The sequence below is a fragment of the Manduca sexta genome, chromosome 18 (genome assembly GCF_014839805.1).
Source record: "Manduca sexta isolate Smith_Timp_Sample1 chromosome 18, JHU_Msex_v1.0, whole genome shotgun sequence".
NCBI lineage: Eukaryota > Metazoa > Arthropoda > Insecta > Lepidoptera > Sphingidae > Manduca > Manduca sexta.
Window position 1 is genome coordinate 7,502,847 of NC_051132.1, and position 22,872 is coordinate 7,525,718.

Genomic DNA, 22,872 nt, shown 5'->3' on the forward strand with positions numbered 1-22,872 from the left:
TATACACGCATAGAAAAATAGGTCCAACGTTTGTTAATAATAGTCATTCTAGTCGCCTGTTGGTTTGCAGTTATGAAATTTATTGCATAGTTCATAAAGTTTACAAATGGTTTGTGTTAATAGTTTTTAAAAGATACATGGTATTCTCTACTTAATTAATGCCACCGCGAGTCGCGACCACGCAATTTGTATACATATTGTATACGTATGTAGTAGGTACATTTTTAATGTACTATCTTAAAATTGTTGGCAGCGAGGAAACCTCGCACCGTAGTCACTAGACATTTCTAGTCATTGTTGTAGGAGTTTAAATATCGAAGACGTAAACTGTTTTCAAATTTAAGTAACAGATTTGATCTGAGAGGTATAAAAAGTATTTTCACTAAAGAAATTTTAATCTTGCTTGCACTGTTCTGAATTATCGGCGACATCAAAGCTCTGGCTAACGGCCAAGCGCGATAAGTACAGTCGGTCACATATGGGCAGCTTAGCACCAAACTACATTTACATTACCTCTGTCTTAAGAAAATTAGGTTTGACGGATCATCGCAAAAATCTTAAGATGAGTATAATTCCCTTTCTTATTGTCGAGTAATCCGGATTTCCGTGGATATCCGTCCAATTGAATGATACAGGGAAGTAATACCAATATAAGTACAATATAATATACGATATTACAATATAATATACTATAGCGATAAGACCACCATTTGTACCACCAATGTAATCTTTTCCACCGTCTGTATACAAATTTGTCTTCTTTTTTTTTATATTTTCGGTGTACAATAAAGTTTTAAATAAATAAATAAATAATACACTGAAGACTGCTGAATTTCAATGCAGTGTCGTGTGATTAGACGAACCGTGTTAAACCGTTGGTCCTGCGCCTGATCTCTCACCGGTCATGTCGGATTGCCGTCTCACTAGACTTAGAGTGAAGAAACAGAGAGTGCACTGAGTATTGCGTACATACTTGTGCATTATAATATCCTCTGCGTGCTTGGTTGATTTCCGGTGAGATGGCCGCCAATTACACGAAATTTCGTGTAATGTCGCTAAGCATGTTGAATATCATCATATTGTGTTGCCAATTCATCAACACGAAGCTGTAAGATAGAACATATCATTCTATCAGTATATTCATAATCTGCAAGTGAGCTGTGTTTGAAAATTTCAATTAATGAATATTAAAAACTTCTTTATTCAATTTCTTACAATTGAATATTAAACCACAAGTCCACAGTGAAATATCGGTAAAGCAATCAAATGAAAGTCGCGAAGCTCTGAACCGATAACCATCGACGTTGAACGAAGATAACGCACGCGTTTGAGTTATTTTAACAAGGGCCCTTATTCTGTATGATAGTGTAAACGCGTAACGCGGCCGTGTCATGTTATCTTCGAGAAATGTGCGTGGAATGGTATTCTGTAAGCCAAATTTCTATAGTCCTAAACATGATGCGTTGTGTTACGTGCTTGTTACGCACTGTCAAAATAACGTGCGGGATAGAGAATAAGGCCCAAGGTTTTATAATTCTCGGTGACAAATTGTCGAGAGATTGCGAGATTCGCATTGCGTTATTTCATCGAAAGCTCATGATCGATTGTCCGATAAATAAGAGTGTTTGTGTGTTTTTAATTTGCGTCCGACAGTTCAATCATCGTATTGTGGACTTCATTTCACGAACATATTTTTCTTATCGGGTTGATGATAATTAATTAGCTTTACCACAAATTCATAACAAACCTTCTACATAATATTATTTTAGGTATGTATATGCGAAAGTTTTTTAACATAATGTTTGCTAGAAGTAATCGCTTAGATACTGATAAACAAAGTTATTAGTGGTAGGTCTTGCATATGTGAGAGTCCGCCTGGGTAGGTACACCGCTTTGTCTATTTCTGCCGCGAAGCAGCAGTGTATAGTCTCTGTTGTGTTCCGGTTTGAAGGATATTGTAGCTAGTGTAACTACTGGACATACTAATAAGACAACATCTCATGTCTTAAGATGGTGACTGCATTGGAATATCAAACAATATTTTGTGATTCAAGGTGTTGGATGGTGTTTCTACTGTTTATGGGCGGCCATATCGCTTACCATCAGGCGAACGGCAACCTCGTCTCGTCATACAATGTAATAAAAAAAAAGTTCTCGATGAACAACATATAGGCTTTTCCCGTCAACGTGCATAAGAGGACATTATTTATTTTATTATTATGTTTTATCCCTTTCGTCTACTTTAAGTTTCTACTTATATACCTAAATAATATTAGTAACAAACTTTAATTTTTTTGCCGCTGTACTAATATATAAATTTGCATGCTGTGGTCTCCTATAATTGAACAGGCACGTCACATTGTTAATTGTACCAATATTACGACATTGTATTTATTATATGCCGTGTATCCTTTGTTGGAGGTCCTTAAATAAATAAATAAATAAATTAGGCCAGTTTTAACACTTGTTATAAAAATATTTAGCCATTAGCTTCAGTGTACGATTATACCCAACATATGAACACAGTTATTATATAAACACGGCGGGTAATGGATGTTTGTCCATTGTCTGAACGGTTGCTAAGTGTTCGCGTTGCCCCAAATATTGCGCTTTTCATAATGGTATTTTTCATTAAACTTTTACCGTATTTTTGGGGTTGCAATTAAATGTTGAGTGTTTTGTTTAATGTTTTGCGAGTATGTTTTGTGTTCGATAATTAATTATACGAAAAGTGGGATAGTTACTATAATAGTATATGTTACAATATTCTCTCGGGCTAGATTCCGAAACCTTACAGCATTTACAAGACGAATATCATAAATATAATAACATACTACGATAAATATAATAACATAAATTCTAATTGGGACGTGGGCAATATATGTACCTAATCTATACTAATATATAAATATGGAGAGTTTGCTTGAACGCACTAATCTCAGAAACTACTTGTGACATTTTGAATTTTTTTCACTAATAGGAAGCTCCTTCTAAATGTTATGATGTACTCATTATTCCGGGAAAACGTTATCCCCGAAAACGTTTTCACGCAGCCGGAGTTGCACGCAAAATATACTAAATACATACTTACAGCTTTTTATAGTTTAACTAAAAAGGTACAAGACTGCGACTCCCCCCCCCCCCCACACAACTAACCCAGAAGAATTTTCAATGATAAAACTCCAAACGGAACTCATTTATGTAAAATTATTTCGTACACTTTCGGCGTTTAGCAATTTTGTTTTTGTATAAAAAGTTTGCGCACGAAACCTGAGCTCGTTACGTTAATACCAAAATTGCTAGGAAATGGTTATTGTTTAATTTTTAAAAGCCGTAATGAGATTACCCCAAAGTTAGCTTTCGCGCTATATTAGAGGGGTTGTTTAGTATGGTTTTGAGTTTGAGGTATGGACATTTTAATATCTAACATAGCATTCGATACGGTTTTTTCATAATAGCATTTAGAATAGTCTACCTGCACAAAACGTGGAAAATGGTTACATCTAAATATTAAAAAACCTTTATAAAAAAAAGGAGCAGAATGAAACTTGAGACAAATGGCCCATGGTCCCAGATCAAAAGGGTGGTTAGACACGGTGACCCATTGTCTCCAAACTTATTCATAGCTTTATTGGAAAATATTATTGGTTGGTGTGTAACGTCATAATTTAAGCTTTGCAGCAGAATTCTGAACATGATATGTCGGCGACAATAACAGAGATCAATTGATGCCAGCGAGTTTTTATATTTGGTAGTTATTAAATACTGTAGTTTAAGTTTCAATTTACTTATTATTATCGATAATCAACTGAGAATTTATCGAAATACAAGTGTGTAATCTTTCTCTTAGCAACTGAAAAGAAAATACTATTGGGAGAAAATAATTCGCAATTTTCTCAGCTAGTAACTTGCTGACAGCACCACGACTCAAACAAGAATTAAACCAGATTTTGAATTTAAAAGATAGGTCAGACTCGCGTCTCTTTAAAATACATTTTCATGTAGCAAGATCTCACTTTGAGATCTAAACATTAATATTCAGTTAGGTGGTCTAACTTAGGTCCAGCGAATTTACTAAGCTTTTTAAGTAGGAGTCATTCAACTCTATTTTAATTATACAAATCTACAATTAGAAAGATAAACAAAAATATGAACAATTTTATAGTGAAAAATTAACTTTAATTGATGCCTCTATTTAAATATTATGTTTTGCGCATTTAAAAAAAAAATTACTTTAAAGAAAATGCGTCTTTATTAAATGTTTTTAATTTGCTATTTAATAACATTTTTTTTTGTTTAATAACAAGTTGTTTACAGTTAATTCCAATCCAATGTAAATATCTACATGATGTGTGAGGACCAAAATATATTGGGTGGTCCAACAGCGAGTACATTAACTGGAATATGTCTTTTTAAGGCCTTGTGTTTATTTTGCTTATTTCTAAAATTAAACTATTTTTCAGATTTTGTCGCGGTTTTTATATTTTAATTTTCTTCAGACGTTTCGAAGACTGCAGCCTTCGTGGTCACGGGGCGAATTTACATATTTTTATACATGTTTCGTCTCTTCGCTTCGTGAAATATATCATTAATGGCGTGGACGCGAATCATTCATTTATTAGTGTATTTATTATAGGCCACTTAATCACCAGACTAAAGAATTTTAAAATGTTAAATTAAAAAAAAAATCTATCAAAATTGACACATTAATAAGTTAGAAATTTTGATCAACTTTGCCAATTTGGACCTTCTGTGTTGAATAATATTATGTATATGACATGATAAACAGCTGCGAGTCGTAGTCCACGTAGTATATAAAAAATAAAGTAATATCTGGCAAAGAAGGTTGAGTGTAACTGGAGGAGACGGAGCGAATATCGGATTTATTAGTTCCAAGAAGTTTCATAAAAATCATGTATTTCCTGGGATTGCATTCGTATCCGATAAACTAGTTTCCCATGGCAATATTTATAAATATTTACCGTGCAAAATGACCCGTAGAGATGGTATGTAATAAGAAAGTTCTACCAGATTCATGAGGGAATTTATTTATTATTTAGTGACAATAGTTTTTGAATTATCCGTCCTTGTTGTGTAGTTACTGCTGCCATAAGAATTCATATTACATTATTATTTTTCAGTTTTAAATGCACCCGCCATTAATCTATCCCTTAGTTAGAAAGAGGGGTGAGCTACGTATAAAATAGTGGAATCTCGTTGCCCTTTGATATCTTATTTGCGTAAATACTACTGAAAACAATATAGTGATAGATATATGTACAATTATATATTCATTTGCAAAAAAACACCTTAGTTGCGTTTTCGCGTGAGTCGTATTTTATTAATGTATTTCCTAGATAGTAAAGTTAGGTTTAAACATAAAGAAGATAAGAATCCGCGATCCACATATTCCAGCTGAGATTAAAATCACTATGAAAACGAAAGAACTCAAGAAACGACAAGCTTACGTGTCTCCAATAGCCACTTAACGGGAGGTACAATATCTTTAAACGTAGAAAATCGTGAAGATAAAATTCACAAGACCTTTACCCAGTTAAAAGCACTAGTAAAACTGATATCGAAGCGAAACCCACTTTAAACTTGTCTGACGTCATGCGAGGGAAAACACCGCGATGCAGTTTGCTCGCTGGAAGTGGAAAAAACTGAGGAAGAACAAACCTACTTGACACATTAACTTGTACGTTCAGTAGTGGTCTGAATAACGGTTCGTACAGAAAATGAAAGAGTATCAACAGGCTAGTCTTATTGTTACAGTCATGTGATTTCAATGTAATAAATCTATTACTTTCTCTCTCTCTCTCTCTGATATTATTATTCCCTCTCAGTAGTAGAGGAGGCCCGTGCCCAACAGTGAGACAGTATATACAGGGCTGATATTATAAATCTATTACGTGAAGAAATAACTTTTTACCCCTTTCTAAGCACATTGTATGAAGAGTGAGATTGGACATAATTAAAGTTCGTATCGAAGGTTGAAAGGCTAAAAGCGACATATTTTTTCGAAACTTTTTAACAAGGTTAAAAAACATAGAAAAATGTACTGATTTTAAATATGTATGAAACTTAGTGACGCTTAAGTCAATTAGCCTTTCAACCATCAATGCTGAAAATGTTCCCTGTTGCCCTTTATTAGGTTTTAATTTCGTTTGTTTGCCGTCATTTTCAATAACCGTAACATAATTATAAATACAAGACTTTATTTACTTGTTAAATAAGTCGTAAAAATCTATGTCAACTGGATATTAAAACTGTATTGTTAATTCCCAATGTGTCGTCGAATACGATATTGGTACCTTTGTAACATCCATTTCACGTTTTCAATTTGCTTACTAGCACAATGTTATATTACAAAACAATACGTAGATTATATAAGTATTTAACATGCGCCATTGTGAACCAAAGTTGGGAAATTATAATAATAATAATAAATGTTTTATTTGCACAAACAAAATATAACAAATAGGAACACATAAGTACTTAGCTAAATTGACCGGTGCTATTATAAAACGCTAACTCATTCACGGTTTTGACTTTATAAACTGTGGATAAGTTGTACAATTATCTCCGATGTAGGTGTATGTAGTCTTAATTTTATCAAATTTATTGTACAATAATTTTTTATTCCAAATAAATAAAATAAACGCTTAATCATTACGATTATTGACACTATTATTTTCTTTTAATATTCCTTCGATTGCTCATTTGTGTAATCTATCTAGAATTTGAAGTTTTGTAAGAAGCGGCCATTTAGCTACCTAGGGCAGAAATGAGGCTAAACACTGCACGCCTGACGCTCCGTACATCCACCTTTACAGAAACCTTACTGTAAAAGTATTGTGCGTTATCGACCACTATGTCATAGCACGGTGGAAGATGAAAGATCGTGATACAATAAATTGTCAGTACTCCGGTGTATATTTTTTTTGGGACACGTCTTCAAACTAGCTCATACAGGCCTTAATACGGGAGAGAGGACAGATTGTTTTGGTCCTCCAGTCACTACCTAAGTATAATATTATACTTGCTTGACTTATACATGCTGATAAGATATATCTGCATGGCTCTAACATTGAGATGGGAAAGGTCACTAGAAACAGAATTTCAGTTGGATATCAGACTTCAGATAGCTTTGTCAATGTCGTTTTAGTGTGTTCTACTAACCATTATAAAATACTGAGAATAGAGCTAAAACTGAATGAGTCACAAAGAATGAATGACAAGCGTATAGCGTATTCGTGTTACCAGATTATTCACGGGACCGCTCTCTTCAATTAAATATGTGTGTATAAATTAGGATTCAGCGTGGGCAAGTCTCTCGAGATTCCACTGTAATCTTGCTGGTGCTACGTTTATATTTGATCAAGTTATAAATGTCATTTTTGATGAATAATTCACGTGTAAAATATTGTTGGAATATTCAACTATTTATTTACATGAAGAGGAGTCCCAGTTGGGGCGCTTTTATGTTTTTGGCGACGATATTTTTTATTTCGCTATGAATAAAGGACAATAAGTTATTATTAAAATTATGACTGAATAATCTTTTCCATAATTCATAGCGTTGTTATAATAATCATCTAATTGAATGTTACTTACAATACTTATATATAAAAATTGGAAATGTATTCTTTATAATCTTCATTATCAGCATTTTTAACAAAATTTATCGAATGCTAAGCTTTGAAATTCTTAGTTCAACACGTTCATAATATAAATATTTTAAAATATATTATCATCATTGTTAAGGCGTGTTTCTATGACGCGTAAAATAAATCTTTTCTAACAATTCGTTACGCTACAGTTAACGCATCCGCATTTCAACACATCCAAAATGCCTGTCCGTTTGTCTGTCGCGTTGGAATGACACAGTAATTATATAACATTCCTTTTGTTGTTTTTGTCCAGTTTTATTTTCTTCCTGTCCTAAATCAAATTGATTTATTTGCAGATGATGTTTTTGTTTTAAATGTGAAATTTTGGGATCTTGTTCTTTATTAATTTAGTTCTGGGATTACAATTGCATAGAGATTATGTTTCAAGTATAATACTTGTCTATATTATTATAGTACAGTCACCCACAAAAGTAGCTGAAGTTATTGAAAACTTCACATGTCATATGTAATTTTCCGTCCTTGGCTATAACTTTTTCCTTCAATAAGTGAAATAACAAAGGGTTGAGTTTGTTTTGGTTAAGGAAAAATAAACATACTTGACGTATAGATATGACTTATATGTGAGATGAAGTATCGGGTTTGTCAAGCTAGTTTTGTGGCTGACTAAAATTATATATTGTATTCGTGTGATTCTAGAGATGATTCCAATTTTAAATGTAATGTAGATACAACATTATTCGTACTGTTTCAAAATATATAAATAATTATTAAATGTTGGTTTCTGCTTGCGGCTTCGGCCGCGTGAAGGGGTTTTCCGGATTTTTTTTTTCCGACTTACTTGATATGTATCGTTATATTATGACCAAATTACACAAAATCATTATAAATTGTAGCCTATGTGTTATTCAACCCTACCTCACAGTGGAAATTCACACGAAATATTTACACACAAAAATACCCGGTTCTCAAACTGAAAACAGTAATTTGTTACCGCGCGGTCGTCCGTCGGTGGAATATCAATCATTTTGTCCGCACCTCGTAATACGGACTTCGACGGGTTGTTACGCTCGCGTTTCGACACTGGACTCGGGTTTTCATGTATAAATGAGAATTTTTCTATATCTTTGTTTGTTCTTTATGTTTACAGCGTTTTGAAATGGAGGAATTTTATTCTTTTGCCAATATTAGAACGATGCTAACCATTTTGGAGTTTTATAATGTATATAAAACTATCGATAAGTGATAAATTAAAAGGCTTGTTTTATTTATTTTTGTGTAAAATTACTAATTTGTTTATGTGACACATATAGAAAAAAATCATTCAGTGGTTTTATCCAGCAATAATTCACTTTAAATATGATTTTATTCGTTAATCCCGGATATAACTGACTTTGATTGCCTCGATGGCGTAGTTGTATTGCGTGCGCGGTACGACACCGTTCTGAGGTCCCGGGTTAGGCAATAATAATAATATCAGTCCTGTATTATATACTTGCACACTGCTGAGCACGGGCCTCCTCTACTACTGAGAGGGGGATTAGGCTTTAGTCCACCACGCTGGCCTAGTGCGGATTGGTAGACTTCACACACCTTCGAAATTCCTATAGAGATATTCTCAGATGTGCAGGTTTCCTCACGATGTTTTCCTTCACCGTTAAAGCAAACGATGAATTCACAAAGAATACACACATGATTTTAGAAAAGTCAGTGGTGTGTGCCGTTGGGATTTGAACCTGCGGACATTCGTCTTGGCAGTCCGTTCCACACCCAACTAGGCTATCGGGTTAGGCAAAGTGATATTGATTTTTCTATTAACTATCAGCCCGGAGTCTCGAATTTGTGCTTAATATGGCGATATCACACCCCCTATCACATTATGAGAAGGAACACACTGACGAAAAGTGGATGCCCTGATTACGCCACTGCCTAACTCTTCGGGGATAGAGGCGTGATGTAGTTTTATCGAGTTAAAAGGTACCTATATTCATAAAACTAAACTAACCTTAATTGAATTCTAACAGTTTTTGCTTTCACATCCATTCGACACGCATCCATCATGAACAGTGAAACCAATGGCAAACAAAAGGAAAGCTATGAAAATATTTGATCCATGGTTGGCGTTGTTAACAGTGGCTGCTAAGTAACTTGTTGTGTTGTTAGTGTACACTCGTGGCCCGGAATATCGGAATTATTAGAATATAACGATTGTATTTTTTCTGTAAATAGTTGGTAGAGACTGTTTTGGTTATCATATCATCGTCATCGTAAACTAGTAACACTTATAAACAATAATTTATTATGTTTACGCGAATGTTAGATATTATAATAAATCTAGTTTTCATCGGGAGAAAATTAAAATATAAAAAAACACGCTAACATCTGAATATCAGTTTTTGATTTACAAACAATACTTTTTTATGTTTTCTAAAAACGGGTAAGTAATAAGTTATTTGGAACAGCATAATGGATTATTGGTTTATGAAACAAAACGGGAATCTAATTGTGATTCAAGTAAGTGTTTAGTTATCAGTGGTGAAAAATGAAATTTTCTTAAAGGCAACCCGGCACAATGTATACATACTAATTTTCTCACATGCGGTCAGTAAGTTAAAATTATAATTAAATTCTCAATAAATTCTGAATAAAAGGAAGCCTGCAGTAATTAGGTTATATGGACCTTCCGCCGTTGTTACCTATGTGTCATTTACAAATACTATTACTAAATATTCAATAAGCGTAAGCTCCAATATCTTATGCCTGTTAGTGTCAAATACACTTGCTAAGTATAACACATTAATACTGATATGTCGACTCTCTTTCATAGTTATCTATTTTCACCAGCAATTCTCCACGCGTCAGCAATGTCTGGGAATTGGATTTTTATATTCAGTGTCGAGAGTTCTCTTCTGTTTCTGTCCAATTTGACGTCACTGAATTGGTTTAACACCAGCCATTGTGTCAATTGACACTTTCTACGTAATATTTGGGTCAATCGATATTCTTCACGTCAATTATTCTATATAATCGCCTTATTATAAGCGTCATCGTCTAACCAAACATTTCATAGACACGAACTTTGGAATTGATGCATAGTTAACAAGGCTTAGTACGTTGACGTAGTAATGGGGCAATTATTTTAACAACAAATTGTACCATACATAAACGAATAATAATGAGGATAATCATGCGAAAAATATCCTAAAGAAATAGGGGGGTTGACTCCAAAATATTATTCTTACTGGTGGTAGGTCTCTCATATGTGAGAGTCCGCCTGGATAGATATCTCCGCAATGTCTATTTCTGCCGCTAAACAGCAGTGTGTAATCATTGTTGTATTCCGGTTTGAAGAACATTGTAGTCAGTGTAACTTCTGGACATAATAAGACATAACACCTCACGTCTAAGGATGGTGAGCGCAGTGGAATACCAAACAATACTTTGTAATCCAAGGTGTTTGATCGTGTTTCTAGTGTTTATGGTCTATTATCATCAGGTGAACGACAAGCTCGTCTCATCATTCAAAGTAATAAAAGAAATACTCTGTGTATGAATCCACATATTTCATCTCTTACGAGTGGTGGCAATATCTTACCTAAAAACCAAGTAAATTGACAGAGCCCTGTTTTAGTTTAATGTCTACAATTGCGAACACCAGTCATAAATCTTGTACTGCACTTTTGTATACGACATTAGCGTGGTCACGTATAAAACATTCCTCCGTAAACTACGTATTGACCGTAGGTGTACTGTGACCTAAAACATTATTATAATGGAAAAAACAATAAATTTCCAATCTTTTCTTGAAGTAAATTTGCCTTGTGTAATATTCTATAAAATTGGTACAACATGACGTCACTTAAGAATATTTAAACGTAGTAATCTTCAGCATTCTCATATATTTTTGACTTATAAGTGATACGTCTGTAGGGGTTTATCAGTTATTTATGCGACTCATTATTCACGCCTTCAGAGTGTATGTGTCGCTTCGCAAGGTGAAACAGAACGAAGCAAACAAATTATTAGTGTCACTTTTTTTGGCCGCACGTGTGATATCAGCACGATAAAAGAAATTTTCTAAGACATTTTTACTTTCTTCGCATTTTATTGTATTAATGAATGAACATTGAACACATAAAGGTCCTTAAATATTTATACGTTTCGTTTTACTCATATTATTTATAATACTCATCATGAAATATTGTAATACCTACTACTATCTTACTTTTATTCCATAACAACAAAGCCGTACAATTGGAATATGTTGTGTAAAATATCCAATTATTTATTTTATTACTCAAAAATGTCATGATACAATTGGGGGATACTGGAGTATTTTTAAAATATTTTATATAAAACTTTGCACCCAATCCTTGCCAATGATGTGTGCAATTTATTCATAGTTGTTAGACAGTATTCTCATACCATTGTCCGCAAGTGTAATCGTGTACATTCTGAGATCCGAAGGCGGTCGCCGGCAGCGCTGTGCCGTCTCCATTTATTCAGTCAACATTTGAAGAGCAACGTGATGTCGCGACAAAAGGTTTTGTACGCTTTTGTGATTTTTATTTTTTACACAACTTAATATCATGTAATGGGATCTGTAGCGCCTTTGTTTGTCCACTTTCATATTTTTATACTTGTTTTGGTTATAAGTTTGCATTACATTGTTAGTTAGGTTTATTTAGGTTCATAATATTTTAGAGGCAAGAATATAGATGTTTGATAATTACGGAATGGTTTTGTACGATTTCATATAATTTAAATACTTCTCTCCTTAAAACTAAAATGGTGTACATAAATAATCTAATCAACCAGTAAAAGGTTAGATAATTCTCAAAGGTAAAATTAAATATTAATATGAAAAAAATATTAAACACTACTTATATTCTTCCAGAAAATAATTTATATAAGATAAAGGAACCTTTAAAGGTCCATCTAATTTTAAAATCGTCTCATGAAAAAGTATACTGAAAAACCTATGGTTAAATAATTGTAACACAGTATAATACAAAATTTAATAATAAAAAATATATAAAAAATCGGAGCATGTTTTTGCACTATATTGCATAAAAATATACCAAAAACATGTGGACCTTGTTAGGAACCAGGCTTTCTTACGTCACACTACCTTAGCGAGAACCAGTCGTAATAATATGCTCCTTACATTTCATTTACAGGCATCGCGTGGGAAGTGGTTCTATTCCTAAACTGGGAATTGACACCTGGCTATGTTACATTTATAATGACAGCTGTCATAATCAAGCATGTCACAACTGTAAATTACAATATGAATTAATTCTAAGTATTCACTGACAACTGGGGAATATAATTTAACACGTAGATGTCAAAACAATATGGTTGGAAACTTTGATGATAATGTCTTTTAAATTATGTTCTATTCTCAGTAATTATGGCCAATAATGTATGATAATTTTAATAAATATATAAAGCTAATACTTTAGTATTATAATTGCTAAAAATAAATCTCATGTTAATATTACTTTGAGCGGCTTTTATTAGTGTTTGCATGTTACCACACCTAAAAATAGGTTTCAAAATGTTTAATTCCATTGCTGAAACGTCTTAGTTTGCAAAAACCTAAAAATGGATTTCAGAATGTTTAGTTCCATCGCCGAAACAGCTGAACCTACATGGCTAAAACAATTATCAGAGAGTAATCTATGAATATAAGCCGGAACATGGTATTTTTTTTACATGGGTAAAACTATGGTAGAATACTGAGCAAAAACGAGCATACAAATTTTTTAAATATATTTTTTCCACATTTCACAAGTATGTTAAAATTCAATAAATAAATGTGTTCGATTTTTTTGAGAGACGAAATTTAACAAAAACTTGTTCTACTGTCTCCTGTTTTAAGTATACGTATGTATATGTATGACGTCTTTGGCCTTCACCTTGTTCTTTACTTGTGCTATTCATCGTTAATATTATGGATATGGTCCTTGAAAACTTGGGTTAGTAACCAATCCACACATGTTTTGACTAGACTAGTTATTAACAACATTAATGACGTATGGATGTAATGATGTACGACTTATAAAATGTTGCAATAAAGATGATTGGAAGCGCTATCTCGTGCTAAATAGCCTGCGAACCTATTATTAATTTTTAGTTAAATCGGAACCCGCGACTGGTTGATAGAGTTCATGAAACTGAGTTTATTATGAGTAGATAAGAGCATCATTAGTTAATAAAAAAAAAAAATTAGGTAGGTATAGACTTTGATTCTTCGGAAGACCAACACCTCAGTTCGCCCTGTGATCATGAATGCTGCAGTCTTCGAAACGTCGGGAGATAATTATAATATTAAAAAAAAATGTTTCGATATTACGAGTTTACTTTTTTTTACTTAATATGGATTTTACACAAGTACTATACGATTTATTAAAAAAAGAATTCTTGAACTCTTTTCTTTATTTGTTTAATGCTTAATTTAATTATTTTTATAATACCTACTTAAAACTTCACCGTCGTTTTAATTTTCTCGTCCTTTTATAATGGAAACACTACATTACCCATTTTAGCTTTTATAAGGGTTTCATTAGTCCTTGAATGTATACAGTTTCCAAGAACATTTTTTCTTATAGTTTAAAAATAGCCCGCGTAAATAAAACACAACTGGCTCCATCATGGCGGATTCATTAATAAGTAGACGCTACAAGAATGAGTTCCCGGGTTACGAGGATTAATTAAAATAGTCCGTCAGTGAAGTGGTTATGTCTGCCCTTGTGAAATCTTTACTTTAATGAATTTTTTACGTGCATTTCATAAAACTGTATCGTTGTCGACTTGGGTAACTATCACTTCAACAAAACTGGGGTAAGAATAAGGCTGTAAGTAATAGTACACTACTGCCTTACATAGGTTTGACGGCCTTTATTAAAACTAAATAAATAAATAAAATAAAATACTTTACTTATTACGTAGGCGAATAAAGTTGCACTTATGGTACAATTTATAAGAATAATTATTATTATTTCTGAATAACACTTAAAGATCACTTAACGGACGTTTTAAATTAGGGATAAAATTCTTATGGAATACAAGGCATAATGTAAAACAAAGTAGCCAGCTCGGGTGGGCAGGTAGGGGGAAATATAAGGCTAACCCGTCGTGATCCTCATCGATGAGGACATGAGCCCTAGCCTAGGTAACCTACCAGCTTTTCACTAGCTAGCCGATATCTATGGCTTTGGAATGTAACAATGAGTGATAATATTCTCTTTGCGGCCGGAAGTTGCAGAACCAATGCCGGTGAGCGTTCTCCCCTACGTCGACTTGTTAATAACTACAACAAGCACTTTTCAGATATTGATGTGTTTGCACTAACTGAATGTCAATTTAAAAGGAAGATTGTTGAAGTCCTCTACAAAGAGTGACTTGTTTAAGTACTGCTGTTGTATCCAATAACAGTAATGTCTCTTTTTGATTTTGTCACAACTAATGTATAGACTCTTGATGATTATTAATGTTAATATTATTGTTAAGCGTATTATATTGTAACGCCAAGTAGGATGTATGCTCCTAGCATAGTCCCATAATAATACTACGTATATAATCCGTGGAAAATGGTGTGGATTGTGCATTTACCAAACGTTGTGTTAAATACTGTTTACCTAACTTGTAATGTACAATTGTTTATTTTCCCTAGTAAATAAATAAAAAATAAATAAAAAAAAATTATTAAAAATACAGAACATTATTGATAGCTGCTACTGCTGCGGCTAAACCAAGGTAATAAAAACTAACTTTTACCCAATCTAATGTTCATTCTTCATCATTATTCCTTCGCATGCCACTTGTTGCTTCCTAACCCTGGAACGTATTCAAAACAATATAAATCAACAGAGTTATTTAAAAACTACTAATATAAATGAGGTTAAAGAGTATTAAGGGCAGCTCCGTTGGGACCGCGGGGCAGGCAAATTGAATTCCCTTACTTAAAACGAACTGCAGCCTGGATAGCAATCTCAACATGGCCGGCAACTTATTCAATTTGATTATTATCTACGGGAACTTTAATCTCGGTTGAAAGTATTTCTAAGTTTTTGCGGTGTCTCTAAAGGGTTGTATGACGTAAAAAATAATGAGTAATAAGTAACGGTTCAGTAGAATAGATTGTACTGCCGAAATAATGGTTCATAGATTAAAAATTCAAAGCACCTCTGACTTACGTTTGTTTTGTTTGTCAATTACAGCAGCTCGCGGTAATCTTGTCCATAAGTCAAGTTATTTTTTTTTTGGTTACCGTATGTTCAAAAACCCTGTTTTGATTTTTTTATAAATTGTGCCTTTGTTTTGTCTGTTCTATTATATCTATGAAATGAGGATATTATTGAAAATGATTTTTAATATTAAAAATCAAGAAAATTTACATAGAACTGTAATTAAAAATTTCGTAGGTATTCTAAGAGACTGGAAACTCCCACTAAACCGGCGTAGAAGGTCTAGCTAAGGAGAAAAGGAAACCCCTGCCAAGCAATAAGCTACTATAACACAGACTATGATGGAATATATAAAAATAACAATGTCATCTTAAGCTTTAGTCATTCCAACGCAATCTTGGCGAGACCAAGTGGCATTTGGGAAACATTTTTTTTTCGAATTATTCGAGTATATTTAATTATCAATTAGGTGTAGAATTAGTGTCTCACATATTGAGGTTCCGCTATTTGATACGTAATTCGTCCCCCCCCCCCCCCAACAATTTAAAGGAACGTCACGTGTCACGATGACCCAGGGCCGCTGCTGACCGGGTCGCGTCCGGGACAAGTCCCCCGGGAGACGCGGGGTAATTAAATTACACGCTCTTATCACTTATTAAGACGTTATCACAAGAGTAATGCAGTTAACTTGAGTACGGGATGTTGAGTAGCTGTTTATCGTGTTGATGAAATTAGCTGTAGGTTGTAGTTCGAGCAATATCTACCTAAAATAAGATGTTATTTTTTATATTTGTATTATGTAACGGAGGCTTTGATGGGGCTGAATTTATTTTTATCCTTTTCACACTTGGCTTGATTTTTTAAAATTAATCTTATCTTATTCGGTTTTGTGTAGGTTTTATGTGTGCTAAGAATAAACTCTAAATAAACAAGGGAATTTGCGTATCCACATTAAGTAATATAATTAAGAATGCAAATGAACCGAAATTACTTTGTTCCGAGGAAACTCCGTAAAGCCGAATTATTTACTAAAATGAAAGTCATTAAGGGGGAAAATTCATCTTTCTAATGTCTCACAGGAGAATACGCCAGTGACAAGGCCTAAGTACGAAAGACTTTATTAGGACTTAGACTTGGGGAATGATATACAAGAAACTGAATTCTACAATACGTTATACGTACTCTCGTGTTTTTTTTATTGTGACTTAAAATTATTTAGCAAATTATTGATTTAATCTTTTGTGTTGCAAAATTAATGTTTAGGTTTGGCGAGATGATTTCTTGTTAATTTTAAATAACTTGGCTCCAGGGTTTCTGGAGCATCAATATAATAATATTCATTTTGCATATAAGACGCGAGATTTTTACTAAAAAAAAAATTATAGGTATAGTTTATATTTTATAGTTTTTTTTAGTCTCATGGTTTTGTAGGGTTACTCGTAGTCACAAGTTATTTTCAAAAGTATAAATTACTTACTCTCTTTTGTCTTTTCGTGTAATGTCAATGGCGAGGCTACATAGATATAGCTTGTACATACAAGATAAGATTTTCAAATGTTTAATTGTGGATGTCTGAGGGAACTTGGTTATCTGAAGTGGAACGTAATTGGTGTAATGTCGGAAAGTTTGTTCGTCCATCATGGAAACGGCAGCGCAACGGAGATACCTTTGAATTGTTCAAGTCGGGGTTCAACGCTTGATGAAAATGTAAAATAATCTAGATAAATATTAAAAGTCTAATAATCATAAAAAAATGTTACATTGTTCACAATTATATCTTTAAACCTGTTATTAATAACAAGTTCAAAGATGTAGTTAATGATATAAGTTGTTAAAAATTATTATAATGTTTCAAGTTGTAACACATACCTGATACAATGCTTAATATCACATGAGGCATGCACAGCTTAAATCGTGCTTATAGAGACTTTGGCATAGGTGCTACTATGAAATATTTTTTGAAAATTAAACCTTTAAAGGGTATACTGAAAAGTTCTCAATGGGAAACGTCATTAGATATCGGAGCCGTTAATTACAAACAGGATATTTCGCCTGAACAAAGTCAAATTGGGAATACCGTTGCCGCGTTTTGGTACCTAATTGGCAATCTATGTAGGCCAGCTGCTCCCAACTAACTCATATTCAAACCTTTATCTTATTAGGCTTAATAAGCCTTTGGTTTAGTGGCAGCGTAAATTAACTGCGGATTGGGAGGTTCTGGGTTCGATTTCAAGATCGAGAATTTTGTGTAAGTTTTCATATGATTTGTTCAGAAGTGGTTTCAACAGAGAAAGTCGATGCCAGCAGAGGAGTAAGTAAGTTATTTGAAAAGCAACCTCCACCTCTCATAAACTATTAAACCAGAAGAATCATGAATTCGCGGACTTAAAAGAAACGTTTCAGTTTTACACTCATAGAGCAAACTAGAGATCTATATACTATAAAGTTATCAAGAACCTCATGACAAGTCCATCGGAAGCAAACATAGAGATGGTATCAAAACATAGAATTTTCCATAAATATTAGTATAAATATTGAATTAAAATCTTGTGGAATTAGTACTTTCTCAAAGTTTTATCAATACACAGTGATCAAACGTGCTACCAATGATACGGTTGTATTAGTAAAAAGAACTAAAAATGATTTTCCATTTCACACGATCAAAATGTTTCAAGACAAACAATTCAAAACACGCGCCACAGACAAATGATGTAGTGAAAGAGCTAATCTATCATCAGAATCTGAAAACTTTGTCTAGACTTAACTACGAGACGCAGACAGACTGAATGGTATTACAGCCAAATCCCATACGTTCACCTAATGGTACATTTTGGAAAATGTTTACGGCACGCCGACCTGCTTACATATATTATTTGTTTTACTTAGTAGAACATTGGACAGTGGAGACAAGATTCATTTTGATTCCAGGTATCTGGATATTCAGAAAAATTCAGCGCAATCGAATGGGAGTTATAAAAGCGGTAGCAAGAACCGTATATGTGTTTTAAATTATCACAGAAGACGTTTATAAAGTTAAATTGTCGAACTCTTGCTAACATAAATGTAGAACTTTATAATAATGTTTAATTTTTTGTTAGAAGTAAAAGCAGAAACCTCTGAACGAATTTATAGCGAATTTAAGACAAATACTTATTACCAATTGGTAACAACTTTTGGAACGAGAAAATGGCGACCTGAATTAATAGTCTCTTTTTGTTTTATACTTGCTATTATTACTTGACATTGGCAAAATCAACAATAAATAAACGGTGGCAGCCATAATACAAAAGAAGAAGAAGCAGAACTTTTGGAGCACAAATTTGGTCCTAATGCCCGGTCTCTAACTAACTTTACTGTATAATGTCTTTGTATTAATCCAACACTATACAAAGTATACTTATTTTACAATTTTATATACGTAGACGTATCCGTAACCTTTTAGGACTACTTAACGAAACGTCTGCTGGATTTTAAACCCTAATACGTCTGCCTTTAGTAAATGTCTAACATATAATAGAATTTGGATGATATGCTGGCTTTACCGTAGCATGAACATATGCATTTTTTATATTTTAAAATATCCTTATTTGCTTTACAATTGCATTAGTAAAATGTTCAAAGTAATAAATTTGATTCATCTAAAATCTTTATGGATAATTTAAATAAACAGTCGACTCAGTGATATTGCTAATGACAAGGAATATAAACGCTGATATTAATATTTATTGCGTTGGCAACCTTAAAAAGTACTGTATTTTAAGTCTTTATGACTTAAAACATGTTTTATAGAATTTATTTTAATTTTGTCTCAAATATTAGCTAATTATTTTTTATATTGTTTCAGATAATGACTACGTCGTAACTAGAAACAGTGATAAACCAGTGCCAAAGACAGCCAAAGTGACCAACAATGTGATAATATGAACTGACACACACACATGATTTCAACAGTCGACTTCACACACACACAGACAAATGTGAACACAACACTAAACTACGACGCAAACATAAAAAACTACAACTTCACATACAAAAATGCTACGGAAAACGATACGTTCGGAAAAAATGGATTATACGATTCGGACTTCGAGTTCGGAAATTCTTCATTTCAAAATTCGAATCTTATCAATTCTACATTCGAAAATTCGAACCTCACCGATTCTGCGTTCGAAATGCCGAACGATAACTTCACGGAGTACGCTGAGGTCCCGTATTACATAAAGGCGACGTCGATGACCTTTTGCATAGTGATTATGTGTCTAGGCGTGATCGGAAACGTTATGGTGCCAATAGTGATACTGAAGACGAAAGATATGAGGAACTCTACGAACATATTTCTGGTGAACCTGAGTATTGCCGACTTGATGGTGTTGCTTGTGTGTACTCCTACGGTGTTAGTCGAGGTGAACTCGAAGCCGGAGACTTGGGTGCTCGGCAAGGAACTCTGTAAGTATACATTCATTTAAAATATAGAACTAAAATATTATGGTTAAAATTTAACACTTATTTATATGGGCAAAGTGACCCTACTGTATCTGATTGTAAGTGAAATGGGGGTCCAGTAGACTGTCGACTGTTGAGAAATGATTACCTCTCGACAGTCGACACAATTGAGTCGGCTGTTGGCACCGGATATACTCATGCTGAACCCGGAACGCGATACACTTACGTGAGCCACTATGGCGGGTTTTAACAACTTGTGTACGGTTACTATCCGGGCGGATATAAAATATATCCAACCACCGGTTAAACACTTGTGGTGTTTGCAGAATATTGGCGATAGTATATATTTAGTACGTCAGTTATTGCCCTCTACTGGTAACACTTTAGGTGCACAATATCGTTCAGACAGAAAACTCATAACAATTCAGCCGTCTGTTTAATAATTCTATAACCATATATGACTACATGAGTGTTCATTAACTGCTTATTAACTACATTAAAGAAAGTTGCCTCCTGTTGTTAAAATTAAAAAGAAATTAAAAACAGTTTTTAAGATGTCATAAAGAAACTTTCTCGGATTTTTAATTGAAATTGAATCGCACTATTGCTTTTGAGTTTTAATAAAACTGTCCCTATAAGGCAGTTGAATGCTTTGGAATGCATTAAACCAATAAATTAGTGATGGAGGCGGGCGACATCCGCCACATTATCTAAATTGGCACTTATTGTGATATAAGTATTCATTTATTCTAAAATCATTATTTGCGAATTTAGTTAGTTTACTTACTTAGTTTTACTGGGTTTGTTAAGCCGCCGATACAGGCCTGGTTAATGTAATGAATATATTATTATTGGAGACGTTTACGGTTAATTATATCCAAGTTACAATGTGCGGATTTTAACATGCATTCATATTAAAATAAAACTATTTATTTGATATTATCGCGGTTATTTATTATTAACTAGCTTTTGCCCGCGGCTCCGCCCGCTCTATAAGGTTTTTCGGGATTAAGTTTTCCGTTATAAAAGTCACGCTGTATATTTTCCCGGGAACCTATATTCTTCCCAGGGTCTCAAACTGTCTCCATACCAAATTGTATCCTAATACGTTGGGTAGTTTTTGAGTTTAACACGTTCGGGCAGACCGATGCAGCGGGGGACTTTATTTTATGATATATTTTTGTAGAACTATTTAAGAGGAACAATCCCGTCATACATCATTGTTGCATAACTTTAACCGTTTACGCAGCGCACGCAACAGAAGCTCTCAAAACTAATAAATTGTCCCCGTTTTTGCATCATGTTTCATTACTGCTCCGCTCCTATTGGTCATAGCGTGACGATATATAACCTATAGCACTCCAGGAACAAAGGGCTATCCAACACAAAAATATTTTTTCAGTTCGAACCGGTAGTTCCTGAGATTAGCGATTACTGCTCCGCTCCTATTGGTCATAGCGTGATGATATATAGCCTATAGCACTTCACGAACAAAGGGCTATCCAATACAAAATGATTTTTTTAGTTCGAACCGGTAGTTCCTGAGATTAGCCATTACTGCTCTGCTCCTATTGGGTATAGCGTGATGATATATAGCCTATAGCACTTCACGAACAAAGGGCTATCCAATACAAAATGATTTTTTTTAGTTCGAACCGGTAGTTCCTGAGATTAGCCATTACTGCTCTGCTCCTATTGGGTACAGCGTGATGATATATAGCCTATAGCACTCCACGAACAAAGGGCTATCCAACGCAAAAAGAATTTTTCAGTTTGGACCGGTAGTTCCTGAGATTAGCCATTACTGCTCCGCTCCTATTGGGTATAGCGTGATGATATATAGCCTATAGCACTCCACGAACAAAGAGCTATCCAACGCAAAAAGAATTTTTCAGTTCGGACTGGTTGTTCCTGAGATTAGGCATTACTGCTCCGCTCCTATTGGGTATAGCGTGATGATATATAGCCTATAGCACTCCACGAACATAGGGCTATCCAACGCAAAAAGATTTTTTCAGTTTGGACCGGTAGTTCCTGAGATTAGCGCGTTCAAACAAACAAACAAACAAACAAACTCTTCAGCTTTATATAATAAAGTATAGATATAGATTATTTTCTTCGTTTCCTAGACTGCAGCCTCAGAGAGATTCCGCCCCATTAACACGAAGGAATTGAAATGAAAAGTTATTTTATTTCGATGTCTAACATTCGAGAAAACATAAGAAATCATTGTACAATCGTATTATTAAATAAATTTGTTTCGGTTTGATCTCAGCGAAATAGGCCTTCGTAAACGACATGTTTAACATTGTTATGCGCCGACGCAACGTGAGTTTTTGATATGCGCGCTCTTTGCGCATTTTAACTACGATTAAAGTGTTAGCTTGTTTTAAAAAGGTCGTTTTAGCTAGGATTAATGTATGAAAATTTGTTTAAAGAAGGTCGAGTGTATTGGGACTTTTAGAGACTATTCTAACTAGTGTCGAAAAACACACAAATGGCTTACTTTGCTTGAGTTTTGATGCACAGCTCCGACATTATTTTTAAAATGGAAAATGAATTTCAAAAAATAGCGTAATAAAGAGATTTTTGATCGTATTTCCAAA

The 22,872-nt window shown here is 33.8% G+C and overlaps 1 protein-coding gene across 2 annotated transcripts in view; it reads left to right on the forward strand.

The window, feature by feature from the left end:
- Positions 1–22,872, forward strand: part of LOC115452486 (thyrotropin-releasing hormone receptor) — an 87,891-nt gene that overhangs the window by 31,915 nt on the left and 33,104 nt on the right. The window contains exon 2 of one of the 2 annotated variants that reach the window (XM_037440165.1): positions 19,668–20,269. In XM_037440165.1, coding sequence (XP_037296062.1) covers positions 19,762–20,269 — 508 coding nt within the window. In that variant the 5' untranslated portion in view covers positions 19,668–19,761. Of the gene's footprint in view, positions 1–19,667; positions 20,270–22,872 lie in introns of those variants that run through there. The other variant, XM_037440166.1, reaches the window with a different exon arrangement.